This window comes from Balaenoptera ricei, chromosome 9, assembly GCF_028023285.1.
Source record: "Balaenoptera ricei isolate mBalRic1 chromosome 9, mBalRic1.hap2, whole genome shotgun sequence".
Classification (NCBI taxonomy): domain Eukaryota; kingdom Metazoa; phylum Chordata; class Mammalia; order Artiodactyla; family Balaenopteridae; genus Balaenoptera; species Balaenoptera ricei.
Window position 1 is genome coordinate 65892912 of NC_082647.1, and position 25097 is coordinate 65918008.

General features: G+C 38.0%; 1 protein-coding gene across 1 annotated transcript in view; it reads right to left on the reverse strand.

Annotated features, from left to right (window-relative positions):
• THSD7A (thrombospondin type 1 domain containing 7A) overlaps window positions 1-25097 on the reverse strand; it is a 455098-nt gene that overhangs the window by 213764 nt on the left and 216237 nt on the right. The window contains exon 3 of the mRNA XM_059933940.1: window positions 398-646. Within this exon, the coding sequence (XP_059789923.1) occupies window positions 398-646 (249 nt within the window). The remainder of the gene's footprint in view (window positions 1-397; window positions 647-25097) is intronic.

The following is a 25097-nucleotide window of genomic DNA, read 5'->3' on the forward strand; positions in this document are numbered from 1 at the left end:
CATATCCACACTCATTTGTTTACATATTACCTACAGCTCCAATGGAAGAGCTGAAGCGTGACAGAGACACATGTGGCTTGTAAAGGCTAACATATTCACTATCTTCTCCTTTATGGAAAAAGCTTGCCAATCCCCGTTATAGAAAATACACAAACAGGGAATTGCCGTTAAAAATCTAACTTTCATGGAGACTGGGAAATACAGCTTGTTAAAGACACTTTTATCCTGTAAAACCAATATTTTTTATAGGATAGTGTTTGTAGAGAGATATTTTTCTACTTAGAATTTGTAAAAATCTCTATTTCTCAACATACTGTCCGGTTGAAATCAAACCGCTAAAGGAACATGCAGTTTGGGCAGACAGGGCAGCAGATGCCACCATCCTTTATTTACTCACATGGCACAGGGGGCAACTCCATCTCCTTGAGACACACAGGGTTCTTTTTCCTCAAGTTCTGGACACTCCTTCTCACTGCCAATAGGAAACTGCCTGATGAGCCGCGTCCTCACACGGGTGCCTTTAGGGGATGCCATATCATGGCACGTTTTTGAGCAGGGGCTCCACTCAGACCACTCTGACACCTGGCACTCTTTGGTGATCACACAGGCCTGGAAGGTCAGCGGCAGCTTCTCTTGTTGGCAAAAGCTGCAAAAGAGCATTAATATTCTCATCACAGACTCATAGGCAGGCATGAACTTTGTCTTCTACACTCCAGAGTGAAATCAGCTTGGACATTTTTATTTCTACTTGGAGGTACAATTCCAATTTCATTAAAAATATATCAACATTTACGATGTGTAAAAGCTGTTAGACTCAAAGCTAACATTTGCATTTCCTCCTATTTTGTAAGAGTTGTTAAACCATTCATAGGAAATAGAAAATAAAGGGATTATGCAAAATTAGCTGAAACTAAGTTTACCATATTGTTCATTTTACTCATTCCAGATTTGTTTTAATTTAGAAAATGAGGAACCAAGAACTGTTAACATATGATAATTTCCATTCTGTTTAGTGATTTAAATAAACATGCCCGGGTAACTAATACAATATTGAACAGAAAAAGTAATTTAATTTATGCTTAACATTATTTTTAATACTGTTTGAAACTTTAGCTGTCAATTACAATGTGTGCTTATCCAAATACATCAACTTTTCCAGTTCATACTTTAATGTAAGGTATACATATGAGTATATTAATTAAATACATCATTAGCATTAGAAATATAAATCTATTTAAGCTATATTACTGTAGAGATATCCTCTAAATAGATCTCTAATTCATCAGTGAAGTATTTATGTTCAAATTCTTATCTATCTAATCCTCCTTGAATTAGAGGGATGTTGAATTCTAAATTGTAATGTCTACATACGAAGATGAAGATCATGTTACAAATGTCATCAACTACAGGCATATGCACTTTGAGGGGTTTTCCTGGAATTGGATGGCCTTGCGTTGATTCTTAGTTGAACTCTTGCCCATTCTCAGTAACTAGTAGCTCACGTTTACAAGACACAGGTGGCATGTTGCCACGATAGGGCATCTGTTCCAATGGGAGAGTTCACTGATAATTCTGTCTCATCATTCAGGTGCTGTATTTAACTATGATAATCAACCATACAGAGAGGCAGGTCCATTTTAATATAACAACTCACATACAATCTTTTTAATTCTACTGGCACGTGTACGAAAATTGCATTCCTAGGAGACAATTAGAGCTCAATACGTCAAAGTCAATTTGTCTGAGCTGAGAGGTCTGGGCAGGAGAATCATCTGAGAGGGGCAGTAAAAGGGCCCTGTAAGTCAGCTCTGTTCTTCTTATAACAACAGAGAGGACCAGAATCCCAGTTTTACTCAAATGTCATATATTGAGTGTTAATGATGCATTAGGTACAACACTAACCTTAGAACAAAACTTTCTCTGTGATGAACAAGTTTTCACTCTAACACTTGTGAGTTTATCCATGAAAATCAGGCAAAATAATGACCAAATGATGACCTCTATAACTCCTTTCTTACAAAACTCTCCATGTTTAATTTCCTCTTAGATACATTTCTAATCCTTCATGAGATTGTATTCATATACATATACGCATATGTTATCCTCTATGTATTACTTATCAAGTCCATATTCTATGTAGAGGCAGAGAATTAACAATCCCTTTTAATCGTTTGTGGAGAATTTGACCATCAGTTAAATACCTCCAGTTACAGTTACCTGGTAACCTGATGAAAGCTGAAATATCCGTTATGTTACTAGATAATATTATTTATGATGCAATGATCAATTTTGATAAATTCCATTTGCTCTGGAGAAACTAAAACTACCTGGTAGGCAGCCACAGCTTTGGGCTTGCCTGAATGTGTCAGTTCTTGGAATAGGGCTTGTTTTTTGTGTGGACTTTGCAGGCTATGACTACGGGATCACTTCAAGAGATATCAGCACCTGTGGGGCCTGAGACTTTTAAGCCAAGGCAACTCTTGGACTTGCCGGATGTAGAATTATCTTCTTCCATCTGAACTGTGCTGCATGGCTTTGTAGAGGAATTACCACCAGATGAGGAATGACTGTTGCTACAATGATGGCAAGTTCTTTATCTTTCCAAGTAGACTGATGCCAGACGGCAGTCTTGTGTGTCTTGTCTACCTGAAAGTCTGCACAGCCTAAGTTTAAAACTTAATTCATATTACCTCATTTAATGCTCCCAATAATTCTTTTATGTGGGTACCATTATCATTTCCATTTTACAGGGAAGGAGTCTCTGAAAGGTTAGGGAATGTGTTTAAGATCATATAGGAATGTGTAAGTAGGGAACTGAAATTTGAACTTGGATTTTCTAAAATCAGAGCCCATTTTCTTAATCACTTTGCCCTACTGCTTCTCACAGTTTAAACTGACTGTAAATCTCAGTTTGTTAGAGCAACTGCTGTAGCTGAGGCCAGTGCCAAGGTTACTGGCACATTGTGAATCCAATAGTTTCACTATTTCACAGTCCCAGGATTTGTACCACCCTAGCACTTTGCAAATGTGCTACTTGCTCTAAGGAGGACTTAGTAATTATGGAAAAGTCAAAACAAATACGTTTTCCCGATAATGTTAACAATTTTTAAAACAGGTCCTACATATGAGAAATCAGCAGCATAACCATGAGAACAGTATTAAGTTATATGATTATATAGTTTTTAATATATGTGATGTATATAACATACCTACCTATTTATCTATCTATAGTTTGTTTTTCCTTTAATTTTCCAATACCATTATTTCAGCAAATGTGAATCAAGTAACTCTACATATTGGGCTTTAGAAGTACAAAGACAAGATTAGAGTAATTAAATTGGAAGCATATAATTCTGCTTGGAGAGGCGCAGAAGGCTATATGAAGTAGTACATTACTACGAAGTTTTCATATTGAGTGAAGGTAATCAATGGAAATATGAAATAAAAGTCTTTTCTTTGCTTGTTGGTGGGTGGGGGAAATATAGATTTTTCCTTGGCCTCAGTGTAAGGAGTTTTTGTTGAGCAGTGGAAATAAGAGTGGAATTGAAGCCTAGGTCAGATCAAGAGGAGTTATGTAGATCCAGAAAAGCACCTTCTGTGAGTGAGAGAACCACTCAAAGTTGTGGAGCATAAAGGACATGATATTTGTATTTTATGTAAATTCCAATAGTACGGTGCAGGACAGAATAACAGGGTATAAGATCAGAAGCAGGCTAACTATGATGATGATGATTACGACATTAATATTTAGAGTAAATATATATTGAGTGCTTACTATGTGCCAGACACTGCTCAAGCTGAGTGAGGTATGATTATGAACATGAGATTAATCATCATTGCATGTCTACTGTGAGCCATGCACTGTATTAAGTTTTACTTAGAGTATCTCATGTAATCCTTAAAACTATTCTGTAAGATGGAGGTCCATCTTTTTTTTTTTTAAGATTAGGAAATGGAATCTAAATGTCTCACTTAAGTCTAGATAAAGTAGCAGAACTAGGATTCTAACTAGATCTTTCTGCTTATGAGGCTTATCAAAGTGTGAACAAAGGCAGTGGCAGTAGAAATGAAAAGGGGTTACAAACTATAAAAAGGGGAGTTAGAAACTATACAACCTGATGGATAGTTGAAGGGGTTAAAAGAGAGGAAGGAGTCATTAAATAACTTGGAAGTTTCTAGCTTTGGCAATCTGGTGAGCATCCCTGCAATTCTTCAAAATGGAGAACATGGAATAAAAAGCAAGTTTCTGGCAGTTGATAATTGAGTTCAACATTATTATCTTCATTTGATATGGACAAATCCAGTACATATCCAACACGCAGAAATGTCTAGTAGACAGATCCAGAATTAAGGATCAGTGTTTAGTTGAAAGTTCTGGATGGCTTGTATACTTTTAAAAATCATGAGCATAACAGAGTTCAAAGCCAAGGCCACAGGAGTAGCTGAGGGCTCATGGGGCTCATTTTAGGCCTGAATAATTCACACATGGCCTTACAGCAGACTTTCGTAGGTCCATGAACACTGTGATGCATATTAATTCCATTTTGTAATTGTTAGTGAGATTAAATAGGATCACCAAATCACCCATGCTTACTAAATTATTCAGCTGCCATCCTCAACCATTTTCTCCTTTATTCTGGCCATGCAAAAAGTTGACACTAGACAGCTTAGGGGAACTATCCATTTTGGTTCATTATGGTTTTCCTGAGAACATGCCTCTCTGGACGTCAAAGGCATAGGCTACGCTTCTGCAAGGGCAGCCTGGTAGAAGATGTGACGGTCTCTGTGACAGTTTCCTTTTCATTTATGTGGTATACTCAGGATAGCCCAGATGGCTAAGACTGATAGAACAAAAGTTTGGCTTTGAGACAAAAGCAGATATTACTTAATCACCTTGTATCAGACACAGAGGAATCAGACTAAAAGAAAATGAAAAAGTGGAGAGCAGGAACTTCAAGATGGTGGAAGAGTAAGACACAGAGATCACCTTCCTCTCCACAAATACATCAGAAATACATCTATGTGTGGAACAACTCCTATAGAACACCTACTGAACACTGGCAGAAGACCTCAGACCTCGCAAAAGGCAAGAAACTCCCCACGTACCTGGGCAGGGCAAAAGAAAAAAGAAAAAACAGAGACAAAAGAATAGGGACAGGACCTGCACCAGTGGGAGGGAGCTGTGAAGGAGGAAAGGTTTCCACACACTAGGAAGCCCCTTCACGGGCGGAGACTGTGGGTGGCGGAGGGGGGAAGCTTCAGAGCCACGGAGGAGAGCGCAGCAACAGGGGTGTGGAGGGAAAAGCAGAGAGATTCCGGCACAGAGGATTGGTGCCGACCAGCACTCACCAGCCCAAGAGGCTTGTCTGCTCACCCGCCGGGGCGGGCGGGGGCTGGGAGCGGAGGCTCGGGCTTCGGTCGGATCACAGGGAGAGGACTGGGGTTGGCGGCGTGAACACAGCCTGAAGGGGCTAGTGCGCCACAGCTAGCCGGGAGGGAGTCCGGGAAAAGGTCTGGAGCTGCCGAAGAGACAAGAGACTTTTTCTTGCCTCTTTGTTTCCTGGTGTTCGAGGAGACGGGATTAAGAGCGCTGCTTAAAGGAGCTCCAGAGACAGACACGAGCCGCGGCTTTCAGCGCGGACCCCAGAGACGGGCATGAGACACTAAGGCTGCTGCTGCCGCCACCAAGAAGCCTGTGTGCAAGCACAGGTCACTATCCATGCCTCTCCTCCCGGGAGCCTGTGCAGCCCGCCACTGCCAGGGTCCCGTGATCCAGGGACAACTTCCCCGGGAGAACGCACGGCGCGCCTCAGGCTGCTGCAACGTCATGCCAGCCTCTGCCAATGCAGGCTCGCCCCGCACTCCGTACCCCTCCCTCCCCCCGGCCTGAGTGAGCCAGAGCCCCCGAATCAGCTGCTCCTTTAACCCTGTCCTGTCTGAGCAAAGAACAGATGCCCTCAGGCGACCTACATGCAGAGGCGGGTCCAAATCCAAAGCTGAACCCCGGGAGCTGTGCGAACAAAGAAGAGAAAGGGAAATCTCTCCCAGCAGCCTAGGAGCAGCGGATTAAATCTCCACAATCAACTTGTACCCTGCATCTGTGGAATACCTGAATAGACAACAAATCATCCCAAACTGAGGAGGTGAACTTTGGGAGCAACGATATATATATTTTTTCCCCTTTTTCTGAGTGTGTATGTGTATGCTGCTGTGTGTGATTTTGTCTCTATAGCTTTGCTTTTACCATTTGTCCTATGGTTCTGTATGTCCGTTGTTTTTTTTTTCTTCTTTTTTTTAGTATAGTTTTTAGCTCTTGTTATCATTGGTGGATTTGGTATTTGGTTTGCTTGCTCTCTTCTTTCTTTCTTTTTATTAGTTAAAAAATTTTTTTGATAATTATTTTTTATTTTATTTTATTTCATTTTATTTTATTTTATTTTATCTTTTTCTTTCTTTTTTTCTCCCTTTTATTCTGAGTCGTGTGGATGAAAGGCTCTTGGTGCTCCAGCCAGGCATCAGGGCTGTGCCTCTGAGGTGGGAGAGCCAAGTTCAGGACATTGGTCCACCAGAGACTTCCCAGCTCCATGTAATATCAAATGGTGAAAATCTCCCAGAGATCTCCATCTCAACGCAAAGACCCAGCTCCACTCAAAAACCAGCAAGCTACTGTGCTGGACACCCTATGCCAAACAACTAGCAAGACAGGAACACAACCCCACCCATTAGCAGAGAGGCTGCCTAAACTCACAATAAGGTCACAGACAGCCTAAAATACACCACCAGACGTGGACCTGCCCACCAGAAAGACAAGATCCAGCCTCATCCACCAGAACACAGGCACCAGTCCCCTCCACCAGGAAGCCTACACAACCCACTGAACCAACCTTAGCCACTGGGGGCAGACACCAAAAACAACGGGAACTATGAACCTGCAGCCTGCGAAAAGGAGACCCCAAACACAGTAAGTTAAGCAAAATGAGGAGACACAGGAACATGCAGCAGATGAAGGAGTAAGGTAAAAACCCACCAAACCTAACAAATGAAGAGGAAATAGGCAGTCTACCTGAAAAAGAATTCAGAATAATGATAGTAAAGATGATCCAAAATCTTGGAAATAGAATGCAGAAAATACAAGAAATGTTTAACAAGGACATAGAAGAACTAAAGAGCAAACAAACAATGATGAACAATACAATAAATGAAATTAAAAATTCTCTAGAAGGGATCAATAGCAGAATAACTGAGGCAGAAGAACGGATGAGTGACCTGGAAGATAAAACAGTGGAAATAACTACTGCAGAGCAGAATAAAGAAAAAAGAATGAAAAGAATTGAGGACAGTCTCAGAGACCTCTGGGACTACATTTAAAGGCACCAACATTCGAATTACATGGGTCCCAGGAGAAGAAGAGAAAAAGAAAGGGACTAAGAAAATATTTGAAGAGATTACAGTTGAAAACATCCCTAATGTGGGAAACGAAATAGTTAATCAAGTCCCAGAAGCACAGAGACTCCAATATAGGATAAATCCAAGGAGAAACATGCAAAGACACATATTAATCAAACAATCAAAAATTAAACAAAGAAAAACAAAGAAAAAATATTAAAAGCAGCAAGGGAAAAACAACAAATAACACACAAGGGAATCCCCATAAGGTTAACAGCTGATCTTTCAGCAGAAACTCAGCAAGCCAGAAGGGAGTGGTAGGACATATTTAAAGCGATGAAGGAGAAAAACCTATAACCAAGATTACTCTACCCAGCAAGGATCTCATTCAGATTTGATGGAGAAATTAAAACCTTTATAGACAAGCAAAAGCTAAGAGAATTCAGCACCACCAAACCAGCTCTACAACAAATGCTAAAGGAACTTCACTAGGCAGGAAACACAAGAGAAGGAAAAGACCTACAATAACAAACCCAAAACAATTAAGAAAATGGTAATAGGAACATACACAGTGATAATTACCTTAAATGTAAATGTATTAAATGCTCCAACCAAAAGACATAGACTGGCTGAATGGATACAAAAACAAGACCCATATATATGCTGTCTACAAGAGACGCACTTCAGACCTAGGGACACATACAGACTGAAAGGGAGGGGATGGAGAAAGATATTCCATGCAAATGGAAATCAAAAGAAAGCTGGAGTAGCAATTCTCATATCAGACAAAATAGACTTTAAAACAAAGACTATTACAAGAGACAAAGAAAGACACTACATAATGATCAAGGGATCGATCCAAGAAGAAGATATAACAATTGTAAATATTTATGCACCCAACATAGGAGCACCTCAATACATAAGGCAAATACTAACAGCCATAAAAGGGGAAATTGACAGTAACACAATCATAGTAGGGGACTTTAACACCCAACTTTCACCAATGGACAGAGCATCCAAAATGAAAATCATTAAGGAAACACAAGCTTTAAATGATACATTAAACAAGATAGACTTAATTGATATTTATAGTACATTCCACCCAAAAACAACAGAATACACTTTCTTCTCAAGTGCTCATGGAACATTCTCCAGGACAGATCATATCTTGGGTCACAAATGAAGCCTTGGTAAATTTAAGAAAACTGAAATCATATCAAGTATCTTTTCTGACCACAACGCTATGAGACTAGATATCAATTACAGGAAAATATCTGTAAAAAATACAAACACATGGAGGCTAGACAATACACTACTAATTAACCAAGAGATCACTGAAGAAATCAAAGAGGAAATCAAAAAATACCTAGAAACAAATGACAATGAAAACATGACAACCCAAAACCTGTGGGATGCAGCAAAATTAGTTCTAAGAGGGAACTTTATAGCAATACAATCCTACCTTAAGAAACAAGAAACATCTCAAATAAACAACCTAACCTTACACCTAAAGCAATTAGAGAAAGAAGAACAAAAAAACCCCAAAGTTAGCAGGAGGAAAGAAATCATAAAGATCAGATCAGAAATAAATGAAAAAGAGATGAAGGAAACGATAGCAAAGATCAATAAAACTAAAAGCTGGTTCTTTGAGAAGATAAACAAAATTGATAAACCATTAGCCAGACTCATCAAGAAAAAAAGGGAGAAAACTCAAATCAATAGAATTAGGAATGAAAAAGGAGAAGTAACAACTGACACTGCAGAAATGCAAAGGACCATGAGAGATTACTGCAAGCAACTATATGCCAATAAAATGGACAACCTGGAAGAAATGGACAAATTCTTAGAAATGCACAACCTTCTGAGACTGAACCAGGAGGAAATAGAAAATATGAACAGACCAATCACAAGCACTGAAATTGAAACTGTGATTAAAGATCTTCCAACAAACAAAAGCCCAGGACCAGATGGCTTCACAGATGAATTCTATCAAACATTTAGAGAAGAGCTAACACCTATCCTTCTAAAACTCTTCCAAAATATAGCAGAGGGAGGAACACTCCCAAACTCATTCTATGAGGCCACCATCACCCTGATACCAAAACCAGACGAAGATGTCACAAAGAAAGAAAAGAACAGGCCAATATCACGGATGAACATAGATGCAAAAATCCTCAACAAAATACTAGTAAACAGAATCCAGCAGCACATTAAAAGGATCATACACCACGATCAAGTGGGGTTTATCCCAGGAATGCAAGAATTCTTCAATATACGCAAATCAGTCAATGTGATACACCATATTAACAAATTGAAGGAGAAAAACCATATGATCATCTCAATAGATGCAGAGAAAGCTTTTGACAAAATTCAACACCCATTTATGATAAAAACCCTGCAGAAAGTAGGCATAGAGGGAAGTTACCTCAACATAATAGAGGCCATATATGACAAACCCACAGCCAACATTGTCCTCAATGGTGAAAAACTGAAACCATTTCCACTAAGATCAGGAACAAGACAAGGTTGCCCACTCTCACCACTATTATTCAACATAGTTTTGGAAGTTTTAGCCACAGCAATCAAAGACGAAAAAGAAATAAAAGGAATCTAAATCGCAAAAGAAGAAGTAAAGCTGTCATTGTTTGCAGATGACATGATACTATACATAGAGAATCCTAAAGATGCTACCAGAAAACTACTGGAGCTAATCAATGAATTTGGTAAAGTAGCAGGATACAAAATTAATGCACAGAAATCTCTTGCATTTCTATACACTAATGATGAAAATCTGAAAGTGAAATTAACAAAACACTCCCAGTTACCACTGCAACAAAAAGAATAAAATACCTAGGAATAAACTTACCTAAGGAGACAAAAGACCTGTATTCAGAAAATTATAAGACACTGATGAAAGAAATTAAAGATGATTCAAATAGATGGAGAGATATACCATGTTCTTGGATAGGAAGAATCAACATTGTGAAAATCACAATACTACCCAAAGCAATCTACAGATTCAATGCAACCCCCATCAAACCACCACTGGCATTTTTCACAGAACTAGAACAAAAATTTTCACAATTTGTATGGAAACACAAAATACCCTGAATAGCCAAAGCAATCTTGAGCAAGAAAAATGGAGCTGGAGGAATCAGGCTGCCTGACTTCAGACTATACTACAAAGCTACAGTAATCAAGACAGTATTGTACTGGCACAAAAACAGAAATATAGATCAATGGAACAGGATAGAAAGCCCAGAGATAAACCCATGCTCATATGGTCACCTTATCTTTGATAAAGGAGGCAAGAATATACAGTGGAGAAAAGACAGCCTCTTCAATAAGTGGTGCTGGGAAAACTGGACAGCTACATGTAAAAGAATGAAATTAGAACACTCCTTAACACCATACAGAAAAATAAACTCAAAGTGGATTAAAGACCTAAATGTAAGGCCAGACACTATCAAACTCTTAGAGGAAAACATAGGCAGAACTCTCTATGACATAAATCACAGCAAGATCCGTTTTGACCAATCTCCTAGAGAAATGGAAACAAAAACAAAAATAAACTAATGGGACCTAATGAAACGTAAAAGTTTTTGCACTGCAAAGGAAACTGTAAACAAGACGAAAAGACAACCCTCAGAATCGAGAAAATATTTGCAAATGAAGCAACTAACAAAGTATTCATTTCCAAAATTTACAAGGAGCTCATGCAACTCAATATCAGAAAAACAAACAATCCAATCCAAAAATGGGCAGAAGACCTAAACAGACATTTCTCCAAAGAGGACATACAGATGGCCAAGAAGCACATCAAAAGCTGCTCAACATCACTAATTATTAGGGAAGTGCAAATCACAACTACAATGAGGTATCACTTCACACCAGTTAGAATAGGCATCATCAGAAAATCTGCAAACAATAAATGCTGGAGAGGGTGTGGAGAAAAGGGAACCCTCTGGCACTGTTGGTGGGAATGTAAATTGATACAGCCACTATGGAGAACAGTATGGAGGTTCCTTAAAAAAGTAAAAAAAGAACTACCATACGACCCAGCAATCCCACTACTGGGCATATACCCTGAGAAAACCATAATTCAAAAAGAGTCATGTACCACAATGTTCACTGCAGCTCTATTTACAATAGCCAGGACATGGAAGCAACCTAAGTGTCCATCGACAGATGAATGGATAAAGAAGATGTGGCGCATACATACAATGGAATATTACTCAGCCATAAAAAGAAATGAAATTGAGTTATTTGTAATGAGGTGGATGGATCTAGAGCCTGTCATACAGAGTGAAGTAAGTCAGAAAGAGAAAAACAAATACTGTATGCTAACACATATACATGGAATCTAAAAAAAAAAAAAAAAAAAAATGGTCATGAAGAACCTAGGGGCAAGACAGGAATAAAGACACAGACCTACTAGAGAATGGACTTGAGGACACAGGGAGGGGAAAGGGTAAGCTGGGACAAAGTGAGAGAGCGGCATGGACATATATACACTACCAAATGTAAAATACATAGCTAGTGGGAAGCAGCCACATAGCACAGGGAGATCAGCTCAGTGCTTTGTGACCACCTAGAGGGGTGGGATGGGGAGGGTGGGAGGGAGGGAGAAGCAAGAGGGAAGAGATATGGGGATATATGTATATGTATAACTGATTCACTTTGTTATAAAGCAGAAACTAACACATCATTGTAAAGCAATCATACTGCAATAATGATGTTAAAAATAAATAAATAAGTAAAAAGAAGAAAAAAAAGTAAAAAAAGAAAAAAACAAATGGAGAGCAAACTTTAATATTTGTCTTTAAAGAGACTTCATTTTAAAAGTTGAAAGAGCACAAACACTTCTGACAGTTACTTTTAAACTCTGATTATCCAGTATATTTAACATTTTTTATTTTAGGGCAAGGTTAAAACTGATAAACTGTAGATTACATTTTGTTTCTTTTTTGATAATTTAAGTTATACTACACAAAAATAAAGTGCTGTTTCAAATCTTTTTTCCTAAAATTACTTCTGTAGTCCATTTAATAATCATAACACCTGACAAAATATACCTTCTTTCTGAAGGTAGCTTAATTAGCCTCCCAAAATACCATTATCATTCTTTAGCTTCTTAAATAGAAACTTTCCAGGACTCTCATTTCCTTCAGATCAAATCCAAACTTTCCTTTCTGGTAACTGAAGCTCTCTATAATCTGTCACTGCTTCCACGGCCCTCTCTCTGGTCGTCACTCAGCCAAAATTAATTTTCAGTCTTCCTCCCCAGTAGCCTGCAATTCTGCCCCGTCTCCTTACTGTCTCCAGATAACAGTGGCCTGCTTCTATCTACCCACTTTTGTCTACACTATTTGCCATGTGGAATCCCATCTCCCATCTTTCTTCTGTGTCTCTGTGGAGCGAACTCACTCAGGACCTAGGTGGTATGGTTGAAGCTCAGGAAAAGTCTCGAAATGCGGCCTGAACCATCCCTCCCCAAATAGCACCATCTGACAATTTTTCCTTCTCACGGAAAGCAGATGAAATAGTAGACTGAAAATACAATGTCGTAAGTTATTGGCAAGAAATGTGTGTCCTTAGTGGCATGGACATATATACACTACCAAATGTAAAATAGATAGCGAGTGGGAAGCAGCCGCATAGCACAGGGAGATCAGCTCGGTGTTCTGTGACCACCCAGAGGGGTGGGATAGGGAGGGTGGGAGGGAGACACAAGAGGGAAGAGATATGGGGATATATGTGTATGTATAGCTGATTCACTTTGTTATAAAGCAGAAACTAACACACCATTGTAAAGCAATTATACTCCAAAAAAGATGTTAAAAAAAAAAAAGGAATGTGTATCCCTTACAAATAGGTAGGCTGAATATCTGCATTGAGGTGGCCCAAAAGTGACATCTGTAAATCCCCCATTTGAAGTCTCTTTGCTTAGAATAGACTTGTTTAATCCCTTTCTTTCTCGTGTCTCCTCTTTACTGATAGAGAGATAGATAAATAGATATCGATATATGAAAAAAAAAAGCTTTTTCTCTTTTTGTTCTAATAAGCCAAAAGAGAAAAAAGAAGTCATAGTAGTTACGCTTGGAAATCACCATAGGCCCACTGTTTCTAATTCAGGGAAAGTAATAAAAGGGATCAGAATAGTCTGTCATCATCTTGCTGAAGCCTAACATCTGTAGTAAGGGGCTCTGGAGGTGGAAGTTATTCCTGAAGGCTTATTCTGACCTAGAATTTTGCTACTAAAGGTTTGGTCTGTGGACCAACACCATGGCAATTAACTGGGAGCTTGTTAGATGTGCAGAGTCTCAGACCCCCAGGTTACACTACTGAGTCAGAATCTGTATTTTAACTACATTCCCAGGTGATCCATAAGCACACTGAAATTTGAGACCACTGGTGGAGAGCTAACTCTCTCGACTACTCAAAAAATAGAAGCCATCCACTATTTACAGTTGGCTAATCAATCTTTAACAGTATAGCCTTTCTTCCTGCAGACAACAGAAACTGAGTAGATCACACAAAATGGGATTTATTACCAGATATTAGGTGGTTTATAAAATAACTGGATAGGCTGAAGGAGAAGGCTTTTAAGGACAATTGCAGCCCTCAGAATCACATAGCCATTTCTCTGACCCATACAGCTGCTTTTGTGGCTGCAGGAAGCCACACATCTGGCACAAACTTCCCTGTGAAATGGGTGCTTTTCTCTCTTCCTCCCGACCTGAGTTCAGAATCTAAGCCCAGCTCTAGCACACTGTTGGAATCTAAATCACATCCAGAAACCTGGCTGCAAGTGACTTTGGGAAGTATGGTTTAGTTTTCTGCCTTTATAGTATAGGAAAACCCCACTAGAGCAGCACTAGTCAAAATGTGGTCCATGGAGGAGGGCAACTGATTGTTAGGGGTATGCAATGAACTAAGCACAGGAATTGAAACTAAGTACTGAGGCACTGTTACAGCAAGTTGACGTCTGCAACACCTAAGCACATGATCAGTAGATGCAATTCTATGAACAGGTTATAGGCCAGTTTTGTTAATGATGAATTCCATGGTGAGAGGCACACAGTGTGAGCTACATGCTAGACTATGTAGGACCGTGTTACTGGATCAGTAGGAAATCGAACAAAAACGAAAGTGAAAACCAGCAACCAAAATCTGATCCTTCCCTGTAGATAGCCTGAGAAGCACTACTCTGCCACCAGAGTGGCATGATTGATGGGTCAGCCAATATGTGGTACCCCTCAATCCCAGCTCAATGCCTAGCTCGTTTATGAGCCCTATGGACTGTAATGAGCTCATATGACTTTTCAGAAATATAAGTCATTTTGGCACTTAAAACATTTATAAATAAGATCCATAGCAATGTATCTTTCTTAGTTCCTGTAGAATTAGCCTACAATAAGCACTTAAAATATTCTTATTGAATTAAAGGACATGTTTTCGTCCTGTAAAGATGCAAATGAATTCAATAACACTATTCATGTTACAGGAGGATTTTCTACATAAAGGATAATATCTTAAATCTTTTCACAATATTAACAAGCATCCCCAAGTTTTGTAATAAGAACAAATGTAATATCGTGTTCAGAGTAGATTAAAATATTCATTTTGTTGGTATAAAGCAAAATCTATTTGTAGGCTTGTATACCCTGTTAGGGCAGCATGGTCATGTATTTAATTTGATTACATAATTTGTTCCAAGAATGAAAGTGGTTGTCCCTATCCTGGCCTGCAAAATATGAAGCTATGGACAGTGTTCACAGCAGCACTATTTACAATAGCCAAGACATGGAAGCGACCTAAGTGTGCATTGACAGATTAACGGATAAAGATGTGGTGTCTATACACCATGGAATGTTACTCAGCCATAAAAAAGTGAAATAATGCCACTTGCAGGAACATGGATGGACATAGAGATTATCATACTAGGTGAAGTAAATCAGACACAAGAAAGACAAATATCATATGATATCATTTATATGCAAAATTTTAAAAAATTGATACAAATGAACTTGTTTACAAAACAGAAATAGACCCACAGACATAGAAAATAAACTTATGGTTACCAAAAGGGATAGTGGGGAGTGGAGGGAGAAAGAAACTAGGAGTTTGGGATTAACATATACACATTACTATATATAAAATAGATAATCAACAAGGTCCTGCTGTATAGAACAGGGAACTATATTCAATAGCACAGGGAACTGTATTCAATATCTTGTAATAACCTATAATGGAAAAGAGTCTGAAAAAGAATATATATATATATAAACCGAATCACTTTGCTGTACACCTGAAACTAACACAACATTGTAAATTAACTATACTTCAATTAAAAATATGGTAAAGAAAATATAAGGGTATGAAACTTAAACCATATACAGAGTATTAGTGTAACTCTACTGACTATTTGAGAAAAAAATGACATGCTTTTTGAGGCAGATGCATTTTTCACATTTACAAGATAGCCATCAGCCAACTGACAGTCATGTCTTTAGTCCCATTTCTTATGCTTACATACAAACGATTTAATTTTAAAATTATATTCAGAGGTTAATATAAGAATATTCAAATGTATATTTATTTTTCCTACCGATCTACTGTTTGCTTTTCCAATGGAAAAAAATGAATGGACCAAGAGGATTGCTCAGTTGTCTGGGTCCCCAGTTTGTAACAAGATAGAAATTGATGAATGCTGTGCTCATAGTCAAGAGACCCAAGTCATTTCTAAACTGCCACTCTTGAGATGCATGACTCTGATCAGGTAGCAATTCTTCTACCACGTAGCTTTTCCATATGATGAAATTACATTTTCCTAAAAGACCTCTAAAGTCCCTTTCTTCAATAAAATTGAACTCTTAAGTCTTCATAATCTAACCAATCTAAATTCTTACTGGTTTGTGTTTTCAGATTGAATCTTTAAAAAAATACTGTTCCGACCTCTAACTACGTTCAAATTGTATTCCTTTTTTTTTTTTCCCACAATTATATAGTGTAAGGACATTTATCACATTTGTAGTTACAAACGTATGGAAGCAACATAAATGGCTATAAATAATGGAAAGTTTAAATAAATAAATTATGGTGCATACATAACACAGAATACTATGCAAGATCCTATCTATAAGATTGTCTTATTTGTCTTGAATTTTTCAGAACTGGGAACTGGCAAAAATTAGTGAAAAATCATAGCACACATACATATTCACAAAATACTTCTTAATTATGCTCTAAAAATGGTCTTCAAACCATTTATTTTAAATGTTACAATTAATTGGAAATTGAGAGTCCAGATGTTTTAAAAATACTTTTCCCACCTTTAACTATGTTCAAACGGCATTCCTTTTCTAAGCACAGACTTCGATTTCCTCTAATTATGCACTTATTTATCCATTTGAATGAACAGTTTACACATTTTCCGAGCTAAATTCATTTCTAAGTGTGCCCTTTCCTTCACAGAATTCAGCAAGTTAGAAGCAATAATTCTTATGGAAGCAAAACGCATGCACAAATTACTTTCCTTATAAAGGCAGAGGTCTTTCTCCTTGCTTTGATATTTGAAAAGCTTTTGTTGAGCTGCTGGGAACACTGCCAAATGGTGTCACCTGCCAGCTGGAGGGATCATATGCTCCCTATTAAAGCTGAGGGCCACGCTGCTGGTCGGCAGCTGAATGTGAGGGTATCACCGCTGCAAGTATTTGGTAATGGGGTAAACTGCTATAGCAGTGAGGCCTCCCTGGAAGGGCCAGTACGTACATTTTCTATCCTTTCGCACAGTGAATGCCTGCATGCAGCTGCTTCCTTATCACCCATGCTATTCCAGCCGGCAAACCACAGTGAAGATTCATGGCACAATCCCAAAGCCACCCCAAGTGAAAACTCCAGATAGCTTTATGAGACAGGGTGAGAACTACCTAACAGACTTCTAAAATGGTGTCACATGGCAATGATTGATTTGGGCAGTTCTTTTCATTAAAGGCATTCTTCAGCATTAAGGAATTTTTGTCTCTGTTTTCAAGCTCAAACTAAAGAAAAAGAGAATGGAAACATAGCCACAAAGATATTTTGGCATTATTTTGGATTCTGCACCCAATTTCAGATGTGTGTGTGTGTGTGTGTGTGTGTGTGGCGGGGGAGGGCGCGTGCAGCATCAACAAGCAATTCTTGGATACCAGCTGGGCGTCCGAGAATTCAACTTAATTCTGACACTATCTACCCAGAGATAGCGTCAAATTCCAAAGGCTAAGGGTTCAGTCCTACAAGACTGTCCCCATCCTCTCACTTCAGATGCCAGTCATAAATCCAGGTTGTTTCCTGTACTTCCGATTGACTGGCTATAAACCACAGGTTCCCAAGAACCCCCTCCTCGGGTTTGATTAATTTGCTAGAGGGGCTCACAGAACGCAGAGTAAAAACATTTTACTCACCAGATGAGCCATTTATTACAGAAGGATATAACTCAGGACAAGCTGGACAGAAGACATGCATAGGGCAAGGTATGGGAGACGGTGTGGAGCTTCATGCCCTTGCCAGGCAGGTCACTCCATCTGTACCTCCACTTGTTCACCAACCCAGAAACACCCCAAACCCAGTCCCTTTGGGTTTTTATGGAGGCATGATTGGTTAAATCATTGGCCATTGGCAACTGGTTCAACCTCCAGCCCTTCTCCTCTTCTGGGAGGCAGGGGGGTGGGATTGGAAGTTCCAACCCTTTAATCACAGGCTGGCTTCACTGACAGCCCCTAGCCTTAGGTGCTTTCCAAAAGTCATCTATTAACATAACAAAGATACCTTTATCACTCTCTACACTGAGGAAATCCCAAGGGTTTGAGAGCTGTGAGCCAGAAACCGTGGATGAAGACCAAATATACATGAGAAATAAGTTCTGGTCATCTGAATAAACAAATATATATTTTTCTTATAAATCACAATAACATGTATCAATTATTTAAAAGGAAAATTACTAAGTATCAATTCAAACACTGATTAACTGTCATAATTTTATGATTAACGAAAGAGAGAGAGAATTAGTCTAATATATCCCAGTTAAGGGATAAAAGTGAAAGGCAAGAAAGCTTTGGGGCAGTGATAATGATCGTAAATTCTTTTCCATATAGACACTGGATTCCATCAACATTCACCTGACTTGGCTAACTCCCCACTGCGTGGACAATCTGAAGGTTCCAGTGATTACTCTATTGAAATTAGTATAGAACCTAATCATAAAATCTAATTCATAATTCATAAAACTGTAAGAAAAACAGAATGCAGTTTTTCTAAAACAAAATACCACGTTTCCTGCTTTTGATCACCATTTCTAGGATATTTCTCTGGTCTTCTCTTTTCTCTGAACTTTCACTCTCTTAGATGAACACCCATAACCATGCTCAACTAGAATAACTATGGACGTATTTCTATTTACCTCAAATAGAACAGCTCTCAAACCGAATTCAACATCTTCCCCTCAAACTGACATGCTGCATATCTTTCCCAAACCTCCTGATTCTTCACTGTCAACTCTCCCTTATGCTAATTAGCAAAAAGCTATCACAAATCGTTACATAGGACATCTTTTCAGATCATCCTCTGATCTCCATTTCCACTCTTATCGTCCTGAGCCAAGTATTCCTTGTCCTGTGTCAGGAGTAAAAGGATAAGCTGCCATTTTTCTTTAATCTGCCCCTGCATACAATGTCCCACAATGCTCTGTCATAATGACCTGACAACTTTATATTTATCCAATTTATCATCTGCTCAAGAACCCACAATGGCTGGCTTGGAGCCCACTTGATCCAGCTGGAGCCATTTCTCCTGACTTTCAAGGTTTTCACATGATCCCTATCATTTTCTCATGGATGTGGAGACACGGCACAATGATTGCATTCTTCCACTTCTTTATAGCTCCTAGTTCTCTCTGGCTATTTTAATTTTTCAAACACCTACTCAAGCCCATGATATTTTTATTCAGTACTGAATTTAAAAGGGGGAAATTTAAAATATTCATTTAGATGAACAAATGACATACTCAGAATTGAGGAGATTTACTTGAGTAGTAATCCCTGTGACAAAGTAGCAGAGCTGGTCCCTAAGAATAGTACATCATCAGGATTGACAAAGAGAAATGAACTGGTTCAGGGCAGGTAAAACTTACATGAAGGGAGAAATCCTGCTTCACACAGGGAAGGATTCCTAAATATTATTGCTGCTCAACTCATAAAGAGCCACCTAGAAAGAGACCAGGTCTGGAAGAGCTGAGGCGGGCTCTAGGTGAACACCCATCAGGATAGCGTGGTGTGGCCTTAGGAAGGGAGGCTAAAAGGACTTTAGTGAGAGGGACTCCTGGATTCTCACCCCCAGTTCATGCAGAGAAGCTTATTTATGTGCTTTTTTTTTTTTTTTTTTTTTAATACTGAAGGCTAAAGTTTAATTTTGTTTAATTAAATGTTCTGGTGCCATTTTTTGTCTTTTTAATGAGTGGCAGAAAAGAAGAGAATTGGCCTGGGGAGAATGAAAAGACCTGCACTCTTGTATTTTCTTTGCAACATGATCTTGAGCAAATCACTGATCTTTTCTGACTCTCTAAATTAGGGACAGCAGCATTTGGCTTTTCTATTTTATTACATAGTTGTGAGAATCATATGAGTAAATGATACAAAAACTACTTGAAAATGGTGAATTCTTACAAATGCTAGATATGAAGATGACGGCAAAGATGAGATGGATAAACATAAATATTTGAATCAAACTTTCAGTATTAACTTTCTTCTCTGGAAGTTACATAAACTTTCACTTAACCTAAAACTGTTATCTCCTCTGACACAGAAAGAGACATTTGATTATTTACTGTCTCTTGTTCACCTCTAATTTCTGCATGTGTGATACTATTTTCTCCCCTATTGGACTTTATTCTTCCTCAAATATTGTAGTCTTATTTATTCATTTGTTTATTTTGCCTCGATACTGGGTATTGAGGCAAAAACCCAGTATTGAGGCAAATACTGAGTATATCTACTCAGTATATAACATATACTCAATTTATAAACTACATGATGGAGACAACAAGAAAAAAAATCACTGTCAATGCAGCAGGTGAAGGTAGTAAAGGGTACTTTATACATGTTAAAACTGGAGAAGAGACTTTAAACTGGAAGATACAAAGACTTCTTGAGAAATGGTACTTTAAAATCTCCCACCCACTGCTCAAAAACTCTTTAATAAATTCTTGAAATATGGAGTATGTAGGATGAAGAACACAGTTTGCTTAGTTCTTTCTACACTGAGAAAAATGGGAAAGCTAAATCTTTTAAAAGAAGATAATTCTATTTGCCTTTCCATAATGCATTCTTCAAAAGGCTCGGGAAGAAACCAAGACATTCAGAAATAGGACTTAAAAATCAACATCTTTAGGTATATTGCAATAAACAGGAAAAATGAAAAGTCATTAAAACTATATGGAATTCCTGCTAGAATATTTGTTCAACTTAATGGAAAAGTACCTATTACTAGCTATATTTTTATCTCATCATTTTTTCGCTATGTTCCAATATATGTATCTCGTAATCTCAAAATTATTTCTCTTTAATGGTAGAAAGTTCTTTTGTTGAATTACAGAGTTACGTGGAAGAGAATGCTTAAGGGAGATTAATAAAAAGGAGAGGGTAGTTCTCTGTTTAAATACCTATTTGACATGTTATAAGACATAGAGGGTTTTGAGTTATAAATGGAAGTCTGATCTGGACAATAATAACCACAGATGTGAAAGAACCTCATCTTTCAACCTGACTTGTACATATTTGTCAAAACTATGAGAACTTGGAAAGATATTTTTTCAGTTAAAATACAGTTTTCTTTTATTGCAAGTCTATTTCAAGTGTTAGGGAAGATCTATCTAAATCAAGATTTAATGAGCAATAAAAGAAATGAATCCAATTTTTATTTTAGTGGATGAAGTCAATGTATTAAATATATGCAGAGGGCACTTTTAAATATATAGATTTTAATTTTAGGAGGAAGAACTGACTATAATATGTTATTTTATCATACTACATATCCTATGATAACTGATTACTAAGGCTATTCCTCATAGTATATTAATTCTAACATTAATGGATAGCAGTGTACTCAGGCAGGAGACCTATTACTTTTGAAAACAGTTACTGTACATTAAATGTTTACACAGTAATAAATATTAATGATCAATTTCATTGATATTAATAATAACCATATCATTGATTTAATGGTTTGCTAGGCATTAAATCTCCTTATTTGTTCAGAAAAGCTACTATACAGACTGTATTTTTAATCATATGTAATACATTGATAGATATAATAATATTGTAACATTATTTACTGGGCTTTAAACTTCCTGAATCGAAGCAATATATGGGGCTTCCCTGGTGGCGCAGTGGTTGAGAATCTGCCTGCCAATGCAGGGGACACGGGTTCGAGCCCTGGTCTGGGAAGATCCCACATGCCGCAGAGCGACTAGGCCCGTGCACCACAACTACTGAGCCTGCGCATCTGGAGCCTGTGCTCCGCAACAAGAGAGGCCGCGATAGTGAAAGGCCCGCACACCGCGATGAAGAGTGGCCCCCGCTTGCCACAACTAGAGAAAGCCCTCGCACAGAAACGAAGACCCAACACAGCCATAAATAAATAAATAAATAAATAAAATTAAAAAAAAAAAGAAGCAATATATGAAACACAGCAAATGGATGAAAGCAATGAAATGATCACAATGGAATTCACTGGTCTTAACACGTACCCTCATCATCCAGAAGTAACTGGCCCTATGGAAAGATAGAATAGTCAAAAGATATTTCAGTTAAGGTGCCATCTGAGAAAAAATAGCTGGTGAAGTTGGGATATTTTACCTGTACCAGCAGTAAATATACGGTGCTATTTTTTTCAGAGGCAATATACATATTTCTGGGAACCAAAGGGTAGAATAAGTTACATCTAATGATCCACTTGAAAAAATTTTGGTTTGCAGGACTTTGGACATCCTGCTGTAGAGGTTTTAGCTTCCAAATGATGAATGCTTCCACTAGCAGATTATGTCTAGTGATTTGGAAGCTGATGCAAACAACAGGCTGTTTTTGGTTCTTCATGCCACTAAATCAAGCAGCAAAAAAAGGAGGAGTTTCTTAGTTGGTGTGGTGATTCTTCCTGTGATCATCACAGACAAATGGAGGTGCTGCTTCACAATGGGGGTGCCTCCTGGTACCGCCATGTCTAGTGTTATGAAGGCAGATCTACCAACCTCAAACCAACAGGGAATGCAAGGTTTGGGTCATTCCACTAGATAAAGGATCCTGAACAGCTGCAATTCTAGGTGAAGGTGAAAGGAAAACTGAATACACACTGAAAGAACTAAGTTACATATCACAGCTATACTCTTGTAACAATTACAGAAACTAGTATTGGGCTAACTTTTCTTTCTTATTCTATTATGTATACATGTTTTCATTTATATTAATCATATTCATTTTTTTCTCCCTATTGTCCTTTCTATTTTATATAGGGCATTCTGGTGGTGGATAATATCATGATACAGATTTATCTAAATTTTGACTGTAGTTGATTTAGAGAAATAAATATCATCAAGGGATGGAATTTAGTGAATATTTAGAATCTGGAGAGAAGGTGAACATATTTTCCTCCGTAAAAGGGCTAGTTCAATTTCAACAGCATGTTGCTGTTACTACTGATATTTGAAATATTAGAATGGAATCAAAGTATTATAAATATTGAGCATCCAAAAAAGGGGATGGCTCACCAAGGCAAATAGCACAGACTATCTTACTTCACTCTACTCCAGCCTCCTTGGAGCATGTCTTCGTGTACATCAGAGACTGGAAGGATGAAGACCAGGTATCCTGGCTCCCTTGCAGCTTGGGTTACACACGTGGCCTAGATAAGTAAATGCAACTGTATGCAACTTGGAAAGGATATGAACACTACCTTCAGGCAACTTAAGGAATGAGATCATCCTGAGAAGAAGGCAAGTAGTCACAAATGTCTGGCTATTCTTCACCAGCTAGTGTGCAGCTTCTGGCTTTAGGGGTGCTGAATAGGGAGTGGTGAGTAAGACATGGGACCTCTGCTGGTACTCTCCCCCTGGTGGGACTGGGTAATTCTCCCAGCTGTACTTTTTCTGGCCATGTGGTTTCAAAGCTTGTTTCCCTGGCTCTCTCTGGAATTCTGCACTCTGTCCATTGCCAATAATAAACTCCTTTCTGCTTTTAAACTAGCTGTTATGGAGTCTCTTATTTGCAGATAAGACAACTGACCAGTATGCTAGTTTTCTAATAAATTCACTTAAGTCTGTAATTACTGTTTTGGCCAAATACCAAATTATGTATTTTCATTTATAATGTATTCAATTTCTATTATTTATAAGTGGCTTTCAATTTTTTAGCTTCATCCCCTCTTTAGCTGGAGAGTATATATTTTTCTTTTGGCTCTCTTTCAGTTGCCAGTTTCTAAATGTAATGTGCAATTATGGTAAATGTAGTCTGTCTGAAATAAGTAGAAGAACACTGATTTAATCCAGATTTGTCTGGTCTCACCCAGTGTATTTTATCTACCACATTATATAATTTTGACCTCTCTAATTTCCTCCATTATTTTAATTACTTTAATGGAGGAAATCATCCACAAATTAGATAATATTTATTTGCTTTCTTCTATTTTCCTCCATTATTCAACATTTTAAAAATATCTCACTAGTATTCATTTTATTGTACTGTGTACAGTAAGGTTTTAAATTTATTTTTAAAAATGATTTTCTGTTGCTAAATTCTTATACATTACTAATGTCACAGTACTGTTTATTGAATAAATTTTCCTTACTCCACTGATTTGTGATACTTTCTTTGTTATATACAAAAATTTTAAATAGATAAAATCTTTTTTTCAGATTATATTCCATTGTAGGTTATTACAAGATATTAAATATAATTCCCTGCTCTACACAGTAAATCTAGGAAAAACCTTTTAATACTCCACTTTTTATATGTATCTCTGCACCAGTATAAGCATGTTTTCAACATCATTACTAGTCTCCATAACTCTTGACTCATTTGCTACTCCTACCTTCATGAAGTTGTCCCACTTCTCAATTTCTCCGCTTTTAAAAGGAAAATGCATCATCACAAAACACACTTAGAATTAGTTCAGAGTGGTGTTCTGATTTCATCTCTCTCTTCCCACTAAGTTGGACATATAAATTTTATAATTTTATAAATTTTATTGTAAGTCCAGAGGACGTATGTGGGAACACCAGTAACAGATTAAGGCACATGTCCTGTAAACAACAATATGGTCTGACAATTTTGATCCAAGGCTACCTAGAGAGGCAGAAATAAATTTTTGTACAGCATTGCCTTATCTCATCCAAGTATGATCTTTAAAAAGCAGAGCCAAAGTTGAAATTCAGTCGTTTCTCAATTTCTCTCACACATTAAAAGGAGTCTATAAAATGTGTTTCCCAGCAGCCGTGATTAAATTGCTGGTTTTCTCTTATTCACTTAAATCCCAGGAAGTGGCTCACTGTTAAATTATTTCAACCTTTCCCTCTTGGTTCCGAAGGCTCTCTCATTCTCACTTGGGCCATTCCCTCCTTAGCTCTCCCCAAGGTCTTGTTTCACCGTAGGCCACAGTGCCCTGAAAAGTCTAGTTCTTCTTTTGCT